The sequence below is a fragment of the Tachysurus vachellii genome, chromosome 14 (assembly GCF_030014155.1).
Source record: "Tachysurus vachellii isolate PV-2020 chromosome 14, HZAU_Pvac_v1, whole genome shotgun sequence".
NCBI lineage: Eukaryota > Metazoa > Chordata > Actinopteri > Siluriformes > Bagridae > Tachysurus > Tachysurus vachellii.
In genome coordinates, this window is record NC_083473.1 from 24,421,221 (window position 1) to 24,437,317 (window position 16,097).

Consider the following 16,097-nt stretch of genomic DNA (forward strand, 5'->3'; position numbering starts at 1 on the left):
ATATAATATGAGCATCAGTCTAATTGAATGGACAATTTTAACCTGGCTTGTCCGTTTTCTCATACATATGCTGGCAAGTTAAACAGTATTTGTGAATTAATGGTGTCTTTGAGGGACAATAGTGTCTGAGTTGTTAAGGCTACTGGGTCATTGATTAAAAGGAATTAAAATCCCAGGGCAACCCAGCAGCATCTGTTGCTAACCAGGCCCAAGTTGGCCTGGATACTTTTACTTGACACCAAAACCAAGAAAACTGAGAAAACACTTAGCGGTGTCTTTTCTTCCCTTAGTTTCGGCCCAGTGTGTCTTTCAGCACTGAAAACAGTGTTCATATTACACTGTTCAACTATTGGGTTCTTCAGCTGTTGGGGGTGGGGGTGATGAGATGGGGTGGTAGAAGAAAAGAAAAAAGAAAAGCAAAGAAAAAAAAAAAAAAAAAAAAAAAAGTAGTAAGAAAACACAAAATTCCTGGATTAATAAAATGATCATTTCCATGGACCAGAGTAAAATCACATCTTTATTCAAAAGTAGACAAGCTGTAAGTTTAACACACAATCATGATTTGGTGGAACAAAAGGCACACATCATAACTCATGCCTAACTATTTTGGAATGTAATATTTCAAGTTTTCCCTGTGATACAACTAGCAAGAGTCAAACACGAGTGTTTTAATTTGACTAACTTTAGTTCAGAAAGTCAGAGACATAGGCCATAGAAAGACCCATTAAAATAAAAAAACAACAAAAAACCCACAAAAAAATGTATTATTCATCTAGCTTAGTTCACTCTTTGGTGAAAAGGTCTAAGAATGAAAAAAAAAAAGGTAAGTGCATTGCCAAGTTGGAGATATTAGCAGCTGGTAGAGATCTCCATCAACAGTTAGCAAATCCCCATACATTTTTGTAAGGCACATCATTCTGAAAGATTGACAGTGTGTCCATCATGGCTCAATATAATAAAAAGCACCATTGCAGATATCTAGTAAACATGTATAAAACACCAAAAATCCACCACCATTCATAAATACTAAAAAAAAAAAAAAAAAAAAAAAAAAAAAAAAAAAAAGTTTAAAAAAAAGGTCACTATTCATATGATCTTTCAAAAATGAAGGAAAAGAAAGTGAAATTTATACATTATTGTAAACAAAGATTACATTGAACTGGCATCAGTGAGCTAGTAATCAGGTGCGCATGTGGCTTCAATACACAGGAAAACACATTTATGAACCCAATCGCCATTCAAATACCGTCTGCTTAGAACAGCAGTGAAAACAGCCCTCTAGGTACCAACACAACACTCTTTAGACACTGCTGGTTGCAAGTTACACCCATTCCCAAAAATCACACAAGCCAAAAGAGAAACTCACCAATTTAAAAGCCCAGTTTGAACTACTTCATTTAACATTAGTCAGTGTGACATCTGTGGTCAGCAGTTCTTACAAGAACAAAAAAAAGAGGCTTGTCTAAAGAGTGATATTCAGTACAAAAGCACAGAACTTCTCAAACACTGATACAAAAGGTCAGGCAGTCATACTCATGCTAAGCCAAAGGAAGGAAAGGACATTTGGATGCGATTGGTCATTTCCCTTTAAACATCCACAAGCTACCGCAGCTTTCTTCTCCTGAGATAACCGCCACGCTGAGCCTTGTTCATGCGCATGCCAAAGTAAATGACCAGTTTGATGGGAACTAAAACAGTGGTCAACCATCCCTGCAAAATGGACAGACAGAAAAGAGAAAATTAGTATTTGTTCATTCACCTTTTACCCAGTCAATGGCATGAAGAAATTAGAGTTTATTCTGGGAACACTGAGCATGAAGGCAAGGCTGGATGGGACAAGTCTATCAGAGAACCATGCATGGGTGCATGAACACACTCACTTCAGTGTAGCTAATCCACCTAGCAGGTTTTTGGGAAACTATTACTTCTGTGCCTTTAATGATGCAAAATAACAGGTTATGAACCTAAAGCAGTTGTAATCAGTGTGCATGCTCGTAAGACGTTGTGTGCTTACCATGACTGCGTGGGGGAAATAACCATTAGTCTGGTCCTGTAGCCCCACAGTAGTTAGCTCAGCAGCTACATAACGCTCAGGAGTTGGCTTGTCCAGGGTGGGTTTCCTGATCTTCGTCATTTTGGTAGCCACGAAGAAAGGCAGAACACTCTGTAGATAAAGGATTATTTAGAACAGAACCTAAATAAAAGTCAGAGCAGAAACAAAAAGGCCCTTAAAGTCAATGAGCTTAAAAAACTACTAAATGTAAATTAAAACATTTCTGACCTGAATAATGATGCCTTTGCACTTGTACTCTGCTTGAAGTCCACGGGAAAAGAAGTCAACAAAAGCCTACAATTAAAGCAATCAACATTTGACTTATTTACATTTTTAGGGTAAATGGTACTACATGGCAGTATACAATTTGTAGATTATGCTCCATGTTGTAAATTACACTTATTCAAGTAGATAATTGTTTAAGGCTTACCTTGGTAGAGGAATAGACAGTGAGCAGTGGAACTGGGTACATGCCACTAGCAGAGGAGATGTTAAGAATGACACCTTTTGCTCTGAAATAGACAGGAAGAGTTACATCTTTTTGTGCCCAGCTGAACTTCTATTAAAGCCAGTGAGGACTAAAACAGGAATCAATTCTCTGACACACACACACAAAGACCACACACACAATTATGGTTTCTTTGTGTGTTGCCATGGTACCTGCTTTCAGCACCCCTGCAGCTGCAGTAGTGCGTTTTAGCAAGCCGAGGTTTGTCCCATTTGTATGGAATTTTCCCTGCACTGTGATTGGCCCTACTGATGCACATGACCTAGTCTTCTAAAATCAGTCTAGCTGGCGTTTGCCATCCAGTGTGGAAAGCCATATCAGTAGAAGTAAGAGAAAGATTGGCAAGGTGTACTAATCCACATGTAGTGACAATCCTCCCTATTCCTGATTTTAAAGGAATTCCAACTTTACTATGAAGTCTCTCATCTTAATTTAATGAAAATTCGCAGGACTCACCTAGCTTCCATTTTGGGCAAAACCAGACGAGTCATCTGATGAGACAAAATGGGAGGAAGATTAGGATCCAGAAATCCAAAAGAACTAGAATTTATACAGTTATGTTTCAACACATTTTCCTCCTATTTTCCAGAATATTTCAACCAGGAACTGAAACATTTTTATAATGAATGAAACAATTGAATTAAAACACTTACCTGACACACTGAAATTATGTTGACATTGATCATTGTGTTAATGAACTAAAAAGAAAAAGACGGTCAGTAAATCGTATTTTCAAGTCAGTGGTGGTTTAAAATAAACTTTAAATTTACAAACTACACATTTATCCATTTGCTTGCTGTAGAAACTCAAGCTGGTTACGTATCTATAAAATCTTGTACAGGCAATAGATTGTATGCCAAGATGCAATATGTTTAGATGCAAAATGAAAAGAAAGGTAACCGAGGCAGAACAGACGCATTCACCTGATCTGAAAGCAATAGGGTTGGACGTCTTTCGGGCAAAGGATTTTTGTTTAGATTAAAAACACAAGACGACGGTGGTGAGTAGGTAGGTAACATGGGTTTTGAAAAGCTAGTCATGCAAAAACCGTCAACTGTTACTTATAATGGAGAACAAGGCCAAATTATACTCACATTGTTCAGGTCAGGGATGTGCAGGAAGAACTCGGGGTAAGAGTAGGAAATGCCAACATTGTTTACTGTTAAAACAAAAAGGAGTTGACAGTCAAACAAAATTAAAATGAATGACATTTAGGAAGTTCAATTCAGGTTTAATTAATAATTGGATAAAAATAATAAATCTACTAGAGTAAACAGATTCTGGAAAATTTCTCTTGAAAATATACAACCTTCATTCTATGGGAGCTTAATTGTAAGAAGTTTCTCACCAAGGACTCCTATTTCTAGCCCAGTAAGTGCAGCATCAATCTTGGGGTAAATGTCAATCTGACCGAAATCCACAGCAAGGGTCTTCGTCTCCACATTATATAGACTTTCTGTGTGGCAGAAAACATTCAACGTCAATAAGATTTGAGGTCAGGAGTTGTTTTAATAGCAGTCATGAATTCTAAAGCAAGGTCTAAAAATCACTCAAGTTGACTATTTAAAGTAATTATTTTGTGAACACTAAAAATAACTTTAAAAAGGAATCACTATGTTTTGCATAGTCTTTGACATCAGGGGGCGCTGTGTGCCAAGAAATGAGCTAGATGCAACTTCCCACACCCATCCTCTACTTCAGTTTGAAGTGACTGCAGCAATTAGAATGCATTGTCCAAAGAATCATGTCTGAACCCCATTCGAGGGAGCTACGAGATGAAAATTCCACTGATGCACCACACTGTAGACCATTTATTTAAGAAGACACAATGGAGAGATAGTTAGGATCTAATAAGACTGTTACATCGGGAAATATGAAATCTATTTTAAGAGACAGCCTCCAGCTTTAAATAGCTTCGTGACTGTAGCAAAGTGGTCTTGGTGACTCCAAGCCCCCACACTGCCAAGGCATTTGGTTGAGGCGTGAGCAGAGTGCCAGGTTTTGCAGGGAGAGACCCAGCTCGTGACTACCCATAACTCCCCCTTTCCCTTTCCGGTGTGCCTTTGGCACGACTCTGGTTATGACAGACTAGGTAGCTGCAGAGTGCATTTCCATTAACCCCCCCACCCCCCTTACTGCTGCATGGATATAAATACATATGGACAAAACTGTTAGTCTGCAAAACAAGGTACTTTAGCCAATATAGATTCAGGATAAATAAAAAAACATGTCAATAAGAAAGCTTTGCACAGTGAAAACAGGATGATCATGTAAAGTCAGTATTAATTATTCTTTGAAAGAATTGCATCTTCCCACTAGGTAAAGTCCTCATTCATACATACACATTCTGTGTTCATTCAGGTGGCAGAGATGGGGAGGGGAGCCGACATCAATGGGCATATACACATATATACACACACACACACACACACACACACACCCTTACCCCCCATGTTCCCAGCCCAGAACATTTCCATAATGTCAGTCATCATAATCATTCCCTGTAAGCACCGGAATCCTTCATGTTCACAGTGCAAAAATGTTTAAGGGCTTGTGGCATTGGGACAAAAGCAAACAAAAATGTTCATGTGGGGATGAATTAGGAGGAAGCATGTGTGGTGATGGGATGGGCCTACCTGTACAAATATAGTCAGAGATGCTCTGGAAAGACTTTGTACAGCAACACGTTAAACTAAAAAGTCTTATGCATCTTAATTTACATGTTGAATAGTTAAACTAGCATAATGCACAAATGACTTGGTCTAACCATCAGCTCTTTTGAAAAAGCTGCACCAAAGGCATCTGATGCCCAAAGACAGATGCACAGATCTTTTCATAATACCCCTCCAGTACAGCATAAATTACCTTAAAACAAATTCATTAAGACAGCTTACAGAGAATTACGCTTTACTAACCATCACAAACACAAAATACATACCAAGGGACTTGGCAACATCGTCTAGCTTCTCCTGTGATCGACTGATGAGCATTATGGAGAATCCTCGTTGAGCAAGCTGAGAAGCAAAGAGGAGTCAGTTTTACACAGGAAAAAAAAACAACCAAAAAAACTTTTGATCAAGTATAACATACCGCATGATGTACCGTATTAATGTGTAAAAGGTTCACTTTCTGTTCCTCCTAACAGATCTAGTAAATCGATTGCAGGCTCTCATAACAAGAACAATGGACAGTATGCAGTTTTACAACTTCAGTGAGTTGCTCAACAATGCTTGGAAGCATTTCTTGATGTGTAAATAGAGAGGTAGTTGCCCTCCCTCCTATGGTCTTAGAGAGAAACCCATCTCTTGTGATGAGTCACTGTGCCTACCATGAAGGGAGAGAAATAAATAAGTAGAGGAATCCTTACCTCCTCCGCATAGGATTTCCCAATTCCATCTGTGGCTCCTGTTACAACTGGAAAACAAGGGGGAACGAAAAAAAAAAATAATCAAACAAATGCACAACTTTGGAACCCTTTCTACAGCAGTATGGTAAGGCCTGGTCACAATGGAAGTCACCACATAGTAAAAAGTCCACACCAACTCAAAGCTGCTTAGCTGCAGATTCAGAAGATGAGATACAAAATCAGGTTTTAATGCAGTTTAAGTTTTAGAACAGAGTTTTACAACATACTGAAAAACATGGCATTATTATTTCTGTTAGGAAACTCAAAATTAGTTTTGGTGCATGATGCATCTTTCATCCTTGTTATTTATTTATTTATTTTAAATAATGTAATTAGATGCTTTTAGATTAAGGAGAAAAAATACAAAAAAAAATAAAATAATAATAATAATAATTTACTTATCCTGTACATAATAGCAAGCTTTAACACTTGCAGAAGGCAGCAGCCATTCACTAGAGCAAAGCCAGAGGAGGGAAGTTGGCTAGCAGAAACATGGGAGGGAGAGAGGGAGGGGGAGTGAGAGAGCGAGTGATGACGTTCATGAAGCCCAACAGAACAGGAGGGGTGAGGAGGGATCCTAGGGACTGCCAAAAATAGCAACAAGAAGAGAGGGAGACTGCGTAAAGTCAAAGGGATGAAGAGGGAGAACTCGAAACTACCTATTTTTAAACCAACGTTAAGAATTTAACTGCGGAACCCAAATGGGCTTCACTTCATAAGACCTCATCAGCAGAGCAAATCTGTGCAGAAAACACAAGGCAATTTAAGAACACTGTTGCATCAATCTCGTGTGGAATCAGTACATACATTGTGGTGAGACAGATCTCAGGGCTAATAACGTTTTGAAAAGGAATTACAAAAAAATTACAGCAGTGTTCCTTTAGGGATCCATTGCCTTCACCATCGAGAGGAACTACACAACCTGCATTGTGAATACTTGGCATGTTGATGCTTGAAAAATTCCACTTTGCAACCTGCATGCATAGGTGTGTGTCCATTTGTCATGAGGAGAAAAGACAGATGCAGTTGAAGACTCTACTAAACCTTTAAAAAAAAAAAAAAAAAAAAAAAAAAAAGGATAAAAAGAGTCTTCTTTTCCTCTCTCAATCCCACCCCCACTCGAACATGACGGAGGTCAGATCTTCTCTTCCTGAACATCATGTACGGTATGTCCGAGCAGTGCACAGGCGCACTGGCCCGGCTTCCTTGGCTTAAAAAAAAAAAAAAAAAAAAAAACAAAAAACCAGTGAATAAAAATAGCTGCCGTGTCTGGAACAGCCACTGCACCTGAATACCAACAACATGCCACCCCCCTCCATCCCCTCCACCCCCACCCACTCTCTGCTTTCCCCAGCAACCCAGCTCACCAGAGTGCTTGCTGCACTACATTAGTGCCAGAACAGCACTCGAAGCCCTACTGCAGAATACTGCTCTATTCAACAGGGCATTTCCACTTGGCCAAAAAGAACACAACAACGATGGCAAGGTTCAATTACCTCAGCATTTAACGATATGCTCGTGGTGTACAAACACAAACCTTGTAACTAAATTTTAATTGATCTCGAATCTAACAAACAGGGTAGAGCTTTGGCCTACGCCCTCAGGCCACGCTGACGGTATGCAATCTGTCGCATCCACCCCCCCTCCCCCCCTCACTGAATAAGCTTGTCCATCTGTAGCTCTGCAGAATGTAAAAACACCCAGTCACACACCTCCCAAAAGCAGCTCATCATGCTTTAAATAGACCTGTCACATGGCCAGCAGAAAGGCTACACAGCAAAGCACCCAAAATAGCTATGCTACTTATATAAAAAGGTGGATCAAACAACCTGACAGTCAAAAATAGGTCACAGTTAAAAATAAAAATTCAATAGTTCTTCCACTTTTCTTGTTCCTATTCATAACTAAATCCAAAATAGTATAACCAAAATAAATTGTGCATCAATGGCAGAATTGTTCATCCTATAGGGTAGATTCCATCCTTCATCAAGAAAAAGAGCCACCATTCATGTCTGTGGAACAAGTAAAGCAAGGACAAAAGAACAGCTCAGATTTTAAAAAAAAAAATTTAATTTTTGAGTCAGCTTGTAATGTAAACTTTTGACCCAGATGATGATATCCAGAAAAATGAACTAATTACATTGACTGGATAAAGTGCATTTCACTAATGATGCAAACGCCCAGTCATGGTAAATATTTTAACAATTAGGGATGTGGCATAACAAATGTATAGAGAATTCATGTTGAAATTTAACAGAAAGTATTTACGCAAATACATAAACTTCTTTCAAAAGGGGAACGCCAGATGGAAGACTCCCTTTTTCAGAATATATATAAATAAAAATGACTGAGTCGTGACAGAAGAGAAGAGAGAGGGAGGGAGGGAGGGGTCTAGGAGGGCAAACAAGAGTGAGCAAGTGAGTGAGGCAGAAAGGGAGAAAACAAGACTAGTGGTGAGGGAGAGTGTAATGGAGGCTCAGATAGAAAAGAAAAGAGGAGGGGCTGAGATTTTACCCAGCATCCCTCTTTAGGACCCAGCATTGAGCTTGTTGGTCACATGAATGACTGGGTTCTTTAGCCTCCAGCGCCCTCCACCCCCCCTCCCCCCACAAACCCCCACCACACACTCTCTGCACTGGCTGGCCCTGTTACCTCACAGCCCTCCTGCCTGCACTGGCACCGTACAGCAGAAGCCAGTCCCATTCACAACACAGTGCCAGTACATTCACAAGTAGGCAGCTAGAGACGTGCACTGTTGACATTCGCTCAGACACAGGGGAATACATTTCATTCACATATGCTGTTGCATGGCATGAATGGGAATGCACTCAGAAACTATAGAGTTGGTCCTGGATTTGGTCTAGTTCTCTAAACCTGTAAAATCATTTATAAAACTTTTCTAGCTTCTATAAGGAAAGCTTTGAAGGGGGAAAAAAAAAAAAAGCTAAATTTGTTCACATGTATTGTAGAATTTTTACAAATAATAATTTGTGTTTCAGGTAGAGAGAGGAAAATAATGTGTTCTAAAAATGTCAGCAGTAGGCTGAAGTCTGATCGGATGCCTGTAACTACTTCCCTCCAGAAAACAAACAGTACTAGTCTTAGATGACCCTGTACAACAATACAAACATTTGGACACATGCAACGTTAACTGGTGGAAGGAGTAGAACTGGACTAGAAGAATACACACATTTCTTTTTATAAATCTTTATGTGCAAGTTTATCTTAAGCTTTAAAAAAGGTACACCATTGGTTCTTAAGGTCATTAAATTGCGTACATTTAATTTCAAATGGTTAAATATTTCAAAGAAAAGCACAGAATGTTTAGCCTTCATGATACCTCCCCAGCAACAAGAACAACGTTTTTGGGTGGAGCTTTCAATATACTATAAATACTCAATCTAGCAACTTGAAGAAAAGTAGACTGGGTGAAAGATGAACTTGGCACGCTGCTGAGGAGCAAGGCTACACCTGAAACACCGGTTTGTGACTCACAGCTACACTGCAATACTCCGAATGAACAGCAGGGGTCTCCTGATCACAGGGAGCATTGATGGCTCAGTAGGCTGCATTCCGAATGCGCAAACATGACTCATTTTAGTAATACAGTCATTTAAAAAAAATGTAAATAAATGATATGAGAAAATGACAGCTTCGTACTGTACAACAGTTAGGAGGACTACTGAGGACATGTGAATCTATGCTGTAAAAACTGTAAGGAAGGGGAAACTTGTTGGTCTGGATGCATGAGTTTATGTAGAAGAAACACCCTCCGTTTGGCAATCAAGTATCCGGTTTGAGGAAATTTGTATATATAAATATATATAAAATAAAAAAGTACCACAATACAACTGATTAATCCAGTAATGTCCACATATGAATACCACGTGCCATGTGTCTGCGCAAGACGTCCTGCAGCATAGTTGTGAGAAATATTTGAGAACTTGTAACTGGCTGTTGCTCAAAGTGACAGGACTGGAGCTGCAGGAATGACAGGAAGAGGAACGTTTCGCCTTCCAAATGCATTCATTCACCTCCAGCTCACCTGCGCTGAAGATGCCAAGGATCTGATGTGATGTTCAAAAGAATGCAGGACGAGTCAAACTGGTCGCCTGATTCAGCGTTTCAGGGAGTGGCCCGACTCAATCACCCCAAAACGCGACTAATGTAACGCGCACCGAATAGAAAGGAAATGTTTCTCAGCAGCGCTCTTGGGCACGACCAAGTCTGGCGTTGGTTGGGGGTCGGGGGTCGGTCGCAGGGGCTTATTGATCGTGTATCATTTTATAATCAATATCCATTTGACCAGCTATTGAGTTAAATTGTCTGTGCAGTGCATAGCCTTTAAAGGACATTTGATAGTGCCTGAAATCTACAGACAAGGACATCAACCCACACAAGCCACACGTGGTATGGACCCGCATTATAATTAGGATTGGCGTTTTAAACTGCGTCACGTTGCCAGAACCAGCAGATGTGGTCAAAAAAAAAAAATGAATGGAGTTGGTGCGGTCAATAAGGAAAAATAAAGAAAGAAATAAATCTGGCCACATGAATCATATCAATTGATTGGCTGTTTTTCTATACTATAGCATTGAAAAACCTTTATTAGAAGGACAGTGCACAGAGAAACTGGAGAAGTGGGTCAGGCTGGGCAGACCAAAGAGCAGGATACACACAGGATAATGAAGAGAAATATAAAGTCTGTGAAACACGATTATACCCTTATTACAGAGGTCTATCAACTATAAGATAAAGAAGACGCACACGTAAAAAGTGCATAAAGAGATGTGTCAAAAAAAATAAAATAATCTTCAGCCATGATTTAGTCTGACTTCATCTCAGTGAGTCAGAACCTGCGATTATCTGCGCACAGCCCATGGAGGCATGGCGTAATCTGTCAACCTGAGACTCTCGGCTCGTCTTTAAGGACCATACGTGTGAACACTGGGTAGCTCATTAGTCAATTACAGTCAGTTTCAATACTAATGACAAAAACTTCATGAGTACACATTCAGCATATCACGTGTTTGCGGTGTGATTTTCATTAAACATGTTATTAAATGGCATTAAACAAAGTTATTTTTTTTTAAATCACTGAAGTTCATTCATAGCTGTTTTCACTTCTATTTCAAAATTTCCTATTTGATTCTTTGCTTGTCGCTCAACTTACTTAATTGTTTCCTAAGGAATTAATAAATTGAACTCACCTGCCCATTTACCCAGTTTGGGTGACAGCAAATCTCCATTTCCTAGAACCCATATCCTGAAGCCGGAGATGATGTGGTAGAGGAACCACAACGCCAGCGAGGCCGTGGTGACTGCACCGACCCAGTAGAGAGGAGTCTCGACAAGCTGAAGCATCTTCACCACGTTAAAGAGCTCCATGTGTAAGGACTGGGCGAACGTGCTGTCTGACCCACAAAATGAGGCGATATGGACTGATTTAGAGCCACAACGTGCGAGCCCCTTTATAAGCAGGTTGTGGCATCACACCCCCACAACTCCTCAACATACTAGTCTATCCAGATTGAAGTGCACACCCCCTGCCTACACCTTCACCGCCAGAACACGCCTACATTCACCTAGGATTGGGTAAAACTCTTGTCCGCCAACAGATACTAGCTTCTCTTTGGTGAATTCAGGCGTCAGTCACAAAGGCTCCTTTCTCATTCATCGGAGTTTGAGTATGAAGGACGCCGCCCTGTGCGGATGGGTTTCGAAAGCGATTGGACAATCATTACGCTCGCGCTCCATTTGGACCCTTTCATTGGATGTAATTCAGAACAGGTTTTCTGTTTCGGTCAGGATTATGAAACCTCCAAATCCACGTTTTCGATTATCAACCCCCACTTTTTTATGAATGAAGTTCTTTACCTATTGGTCAGTCGACATCTTGCTCTCCGCCTTCTGTGTAATGTGAGGATGAGACTATTCGGTTAGATGTATTCCCTTTATATAGCTATTCCCTTTATATAGCTATGCCCTTTATATATGTATGCCCTTTATATAGCTATGCCCTTTATATAGGTATGCCCTTTATATAGGTATGCCCTTTATATAGGTATGCCCTTTATATAGGTATGCCCTTTATATAGGTATGCCCTTTATATATATGTATGCCCTTTATATATGTATGCCCTTTATATAGGTATGCCCTTTATATAGGTATGCCCTTTATATAGGTATGCCCTTTATATAGGTATGCCCTTTATATATATGTATGCCCTTTATATATGTATGCCCTTTATATAGGTATGCCCTTTATATATGTATGCCCTTTATATAGCTATGCCCTTTATATATGTATGCCCTTTATATAGGTATGCCCTTTATATAGGTATGCCCTTTATATAGGTATGCCCTTTATATATGTATGCCCTTTATATATATGTATGCCCTTTATATATGTATGCCCTTTATATAGGTATGCCCTTTATATAGGTATGCCCTTTATATAGGTATGCCCTTTATATATATGTATGCCCTTTATATATGTATGCCCTTTATATATGTATGCCCTTTATATAGGTATGCCCTTTATATAGGTATGCCCTTTATATATGTATGCCCTTTATATAGGTATGCCCTTTATATGCCCTTCACACTCATTCAGTGGTGCTGTCTCATGTATGACTCATAGGATGCACAGAAATGTAGACCGATTAAACTAAAACTACTCATTTTATGTCAGACTGAAAATTACTGCATAAAATATAGCTTTTAATTATATTTATTCTTTCGTCTATCATTCGCAGAAATATACACCCATGATAATCCTGACTAAAGCGTCGTCCCCCCAGGAATAGAAAAAACTACAACTACCAGACGCAGTTCTGCTGAAACCTCGCGAGATGATGTGCGTTTACAAACACGGAAGAGTCTGAGTGGAATTATATAAACATGGCAGAGATAGTAACACGTTTGGGGGGAAAAGAGGTCTGTTACGTGACGTGAAACCCACACGAGACTTTTACATACGCCAAAGAAACATGCATATTAAACGCTGTTAGAATTACAGCATGTATGTGTAATTAATTTGGTCTTGTGTTTCACACCACAGCGTTTCTGTCTAACATTCTGTCGCCTTTCTCACGACCCTCAACACCACCTGAGATTTAACGTCAAATTTAAGCAGAGAAAGCTGTAGACTTTTATGTTAATAAAGGAATCGTATTTCTTACATAGTGCTTAGTTCAAAAAATGTAAAGTTTTATTGTACTAAATTATTTTGTAGTTCAAATTATATTTTTTATTTCAGTAGAAATTCACAGTTATTTTAACATTCTGTTTTTGCCCCAAAGCAGGTCAAATAACTCAATAGGAAAATACCTGATGATTCAAACCCTTAACACAGTGAGTCTTAACACAGTGAGTCACAAGTGAATAATACAAGCAGCACTGTGCACAATTAGATAAGAGCTTTATTTATTTCAGCTAAAACAATATAACAGAAGAAGCAATAAAGATAAACAATAAGAAGTAATACAATTTAATTGTCAAAATAAAACAAAAACTTAAAATACATAACATATATGATCCAATTATGTTATACACACCCTCCAATAAACAGGACATTATCACGTACGGTGCTCGATTTGGCTACAATTTTTTCTCAGCATGAGATATAAAGAACAGCAAAGATAAAGACATTATTACAGCACCATCTTTACCAGGTCAGTTACAGCACCATTTCAGTTGTATATTCTAAAGTATATTGATGCATGGTCTCTCTCTCTCTCTCTCTCTCTCTCTCTCTCTCTCTCTCTCTCTATACATACATACATACATATATATATATATATATATATATATATATATATATAAATCAAATATGATAATGAAAGAAACACTGATACTGTAGCTGAGTTTTGGATCACATCATGGATCAGTGTGTGTTGAGACACACAGACTTGTCCATACAGACTTGGCCTTTTTCTACAGGTTGCCGCTTGTTTATTTTTATGTTAAATAAAATCATTGACATTCAGTATTTTAAGATGGAGACATGCACATATACATCCTTGCCCTGAGTCTCTCTCACCTCACCTCCAATATTGATGTTTTCACAGCTCTCATTTTTCTTCTGCTTTTGACTGCTTTGTGCATTACATTTTTAATTGTCTACGTGTCTCTCAATAATATTCTTACACTATGTCTGAGAATGTATTTGATCGTAAGCCGTGGACGTTGTAACCGTACAAAACACTGTGTGAGTTTCAACCTAATGTTTGTTTTGCTGCGCCTCAAAATCTCAGAAACAAAACTCGTGACTTCTTTACTATACTTTCATAGAAAAAGCCACGTATTCACATAAAACACATTTGCAGACATTACATCTTTTTTAAAGAGAAAAAAGATACCACAACCATTTACACGTTTTCACCAACATTATTGTGTAGAACAACGTGTGAGAGCTTCCAGTACCCCCCCCCCCCCCCACACACACACACACAGTCCCTGTACAGACAAACGTGCTCTAACAAGCCAAACTCCGAGGGCCAAATCTTTAACTCCATCCTTCAGAATTTAATTGTACACATTTTTTTCTGTTTTTTAATTACATTTTTTTGTGGTTTTTTCATATATTTAAAACATTTTTGCACGTATAATGTGTATCAAGAAACGACAGGAAATGGCAACGTTCTCAATGTCTTCAAACTGCTCCTAACTCAAGCCCTATAGAGACAGAGACGTAAATACCTGACGGTGTCAAAGTTGTCCTTAATTAACCAGCTTCACTCGACGTGTATAGAATAATCCTAAGTGAATTTCAGCGCAGTTATCCATATCCATATGCATGTGTTCAAGACAGGGTCCATATCCATATGCACGTGTTCAAGACAGTTATCCATATCCATATGCACGTGTTCAAGACAGTTATCCATATCCATATGCACGTGTTCAAGACAGTTATCCATATCCATATGCAAGTGTTCAAGACGGTCATCTGTACAGATGAAAAATTGACGAGTCAAAAAATGTTGTTTGCTATTTACAGCTTGACAAATCTTACATTTAAGAATTATAATCTCTCATTTCATGAATAAAACAAGCAAACAGAACACTTATAATTATCTGCTTATAATTTCACATTTCATAACATAATGTAAACATCACATTATACACTCGAGACTGCAACTGTTTAACATTTAGGGTTAGAAATAACTCTGTACCTATTACATTTTAATTGCTTCTCTACAGTCATGTTTTCATAGCACAGCTGTTTTAGTGACAAAATGATATATAGAGTCAGAGGCTCCTGATCCTTATAATGCAGGACGTACCTGCATATATCCTCTTTTTAGGTTTCTGCAAAAACACAACCACTGGATTTTGTTCAGCATGGCCTTCATTATACATAAAAAAAACACACATACAAACTAATAGATATTTATGTTATATATGCACAAAAATGACAGATACACATGCGCACACACACACACACACACACACACACACACACACACACAGAACACTGCATGTCCTCTTTAAGCACGTCGACAGGTTTCAGTAATATATAAAATAATATTTCCATCTCTCTTGTATTTAATTTCCCTTACAAGTAGTAACATTATCTCATGATTTTATGCATAATGTATATGACATTGCATTTTACACATAAAACTGCAGTTACATTTAAAAAAAACTATCTTTTCCTGATATTCTATATGCACCTTACAGCTTCCTTATATTGCGGTATACATTCTGAGTCATGATAACCAGCATATACACTACATCTTCTCATGCAAAATACAAATACATCAAACTTCATACACTTTCAGGCCACAAAGAGCACAAAGGAACACTGAACACTCTGTCATGCCATTTCTGTTTATAAACACTGCAAACAACCAGCAATGATTTCTCAAATCTGCTCTGGACAACGAGAAAGTCAGCATGGTAAATACACATATTTCTACATCATGAGAGTCAGTTTTGCTCCAGTAAAAATAAAATGTCAAGTAAAATGCATTTTAAATAATGCCATTCTGTAAGAGTATTTTCTACAATATTTTAAATCCTACATATTATCAGCACTTTCATCTCCAAACTTTGCCAGTGATGCTACAACCAGTACAGACACTAAGGCACAGATACAAACACACATTATTGTTGGCATACTCGTG

At 38.5% G+C, this 16,097-nt stretch overlaps 1 protein-coding gene and 1 long non-coding RNA gene across 7 annotated transcripts in view; both read right to left on the reverse strand.

The window, feature by feature from the left end:
- Positions 1-499: 499 nt before the first annotated feature.
- On the reverse strand, positions 500-11,474 carry hsd17b12a (hydroxysteroid (17-beta) dehydrogenase 12a). Its single transcript, XM_060887368.1, has 11 exons — positions 11,178-11,474; positions 5,929-5,975; positions 5,500-5,575; positions 3,910-4,017; positions 3,656-3,720; positions 3,215-3,259; positions 3,018-3,052; positions 2,484-2,565; positions 2,282-2,347; positions 2,015-2,164; positions 500-1,710 (listed from the first exon to the last, which is right to left on the reverse strand). The coding sequence occupies exons 1-11, from the start codon at positions 11,353-11,355 to the stop codon at positions 1,603-1,605; spliced, it is 960 nt and encodes a 319-aa protein (XP_060743351.1). The 5' UTR covers positions 11,356-11,474; the 3' UTR covers positions 500-1,602.
- A 2,059-nt stretch (positions 11,475-13,533) lies between these two features.
- LOC132857512 (uncharacterized) overlaps positions 13,534-16,097 on the reverse strand; it is a 16,844-nt gene continuing 14,280 nt past the window's right edge. For all 6 annotated transcript variants that reach the window (XR_009649547.1, XR_009649550.1, XR_009649551.1 and 3 more), the window contains 2 exons: positions 15,255-15,317; positions 13,534-14,917 (listed from right to left, as the gene is read on the reverse strand). This is a non-coding gene — a long non-coding RNA (uncharacterized LOC132857512). The remainder of the gene's footprint in view (positions 14,918-15,254; positions 15,318-16,097) is intronic.

What these genes read in the sequence shown, in the direction of transcription:
- hsd17b12a (XM_060887368.1), bottom strand. Translation starts at nt 11,355, where the DNA reads ATGGAGCTCTTTAACGTGGTGAAGATGCTTCAGCTTGTCGAGACTCCT. An exon ending in ACATAATTTCAGTGTGTCAG is followed by an intron (nt 3,053 to 3,214) that starts GTAAGTGTTTTA and finishes TTGTCTCATCAG; the next exon opens with ATGACTCGTCTGGTTTTGCC. An exon ending in TTGCCCAAAATGGAAGCTAG is followed by an intron (nt 2,566 to 3,017) that starts GTGAGTCCTGCG and finishes TGTCTATTTCAG; the next exon opens with AGCAAAAGGTGTCATTCTTA.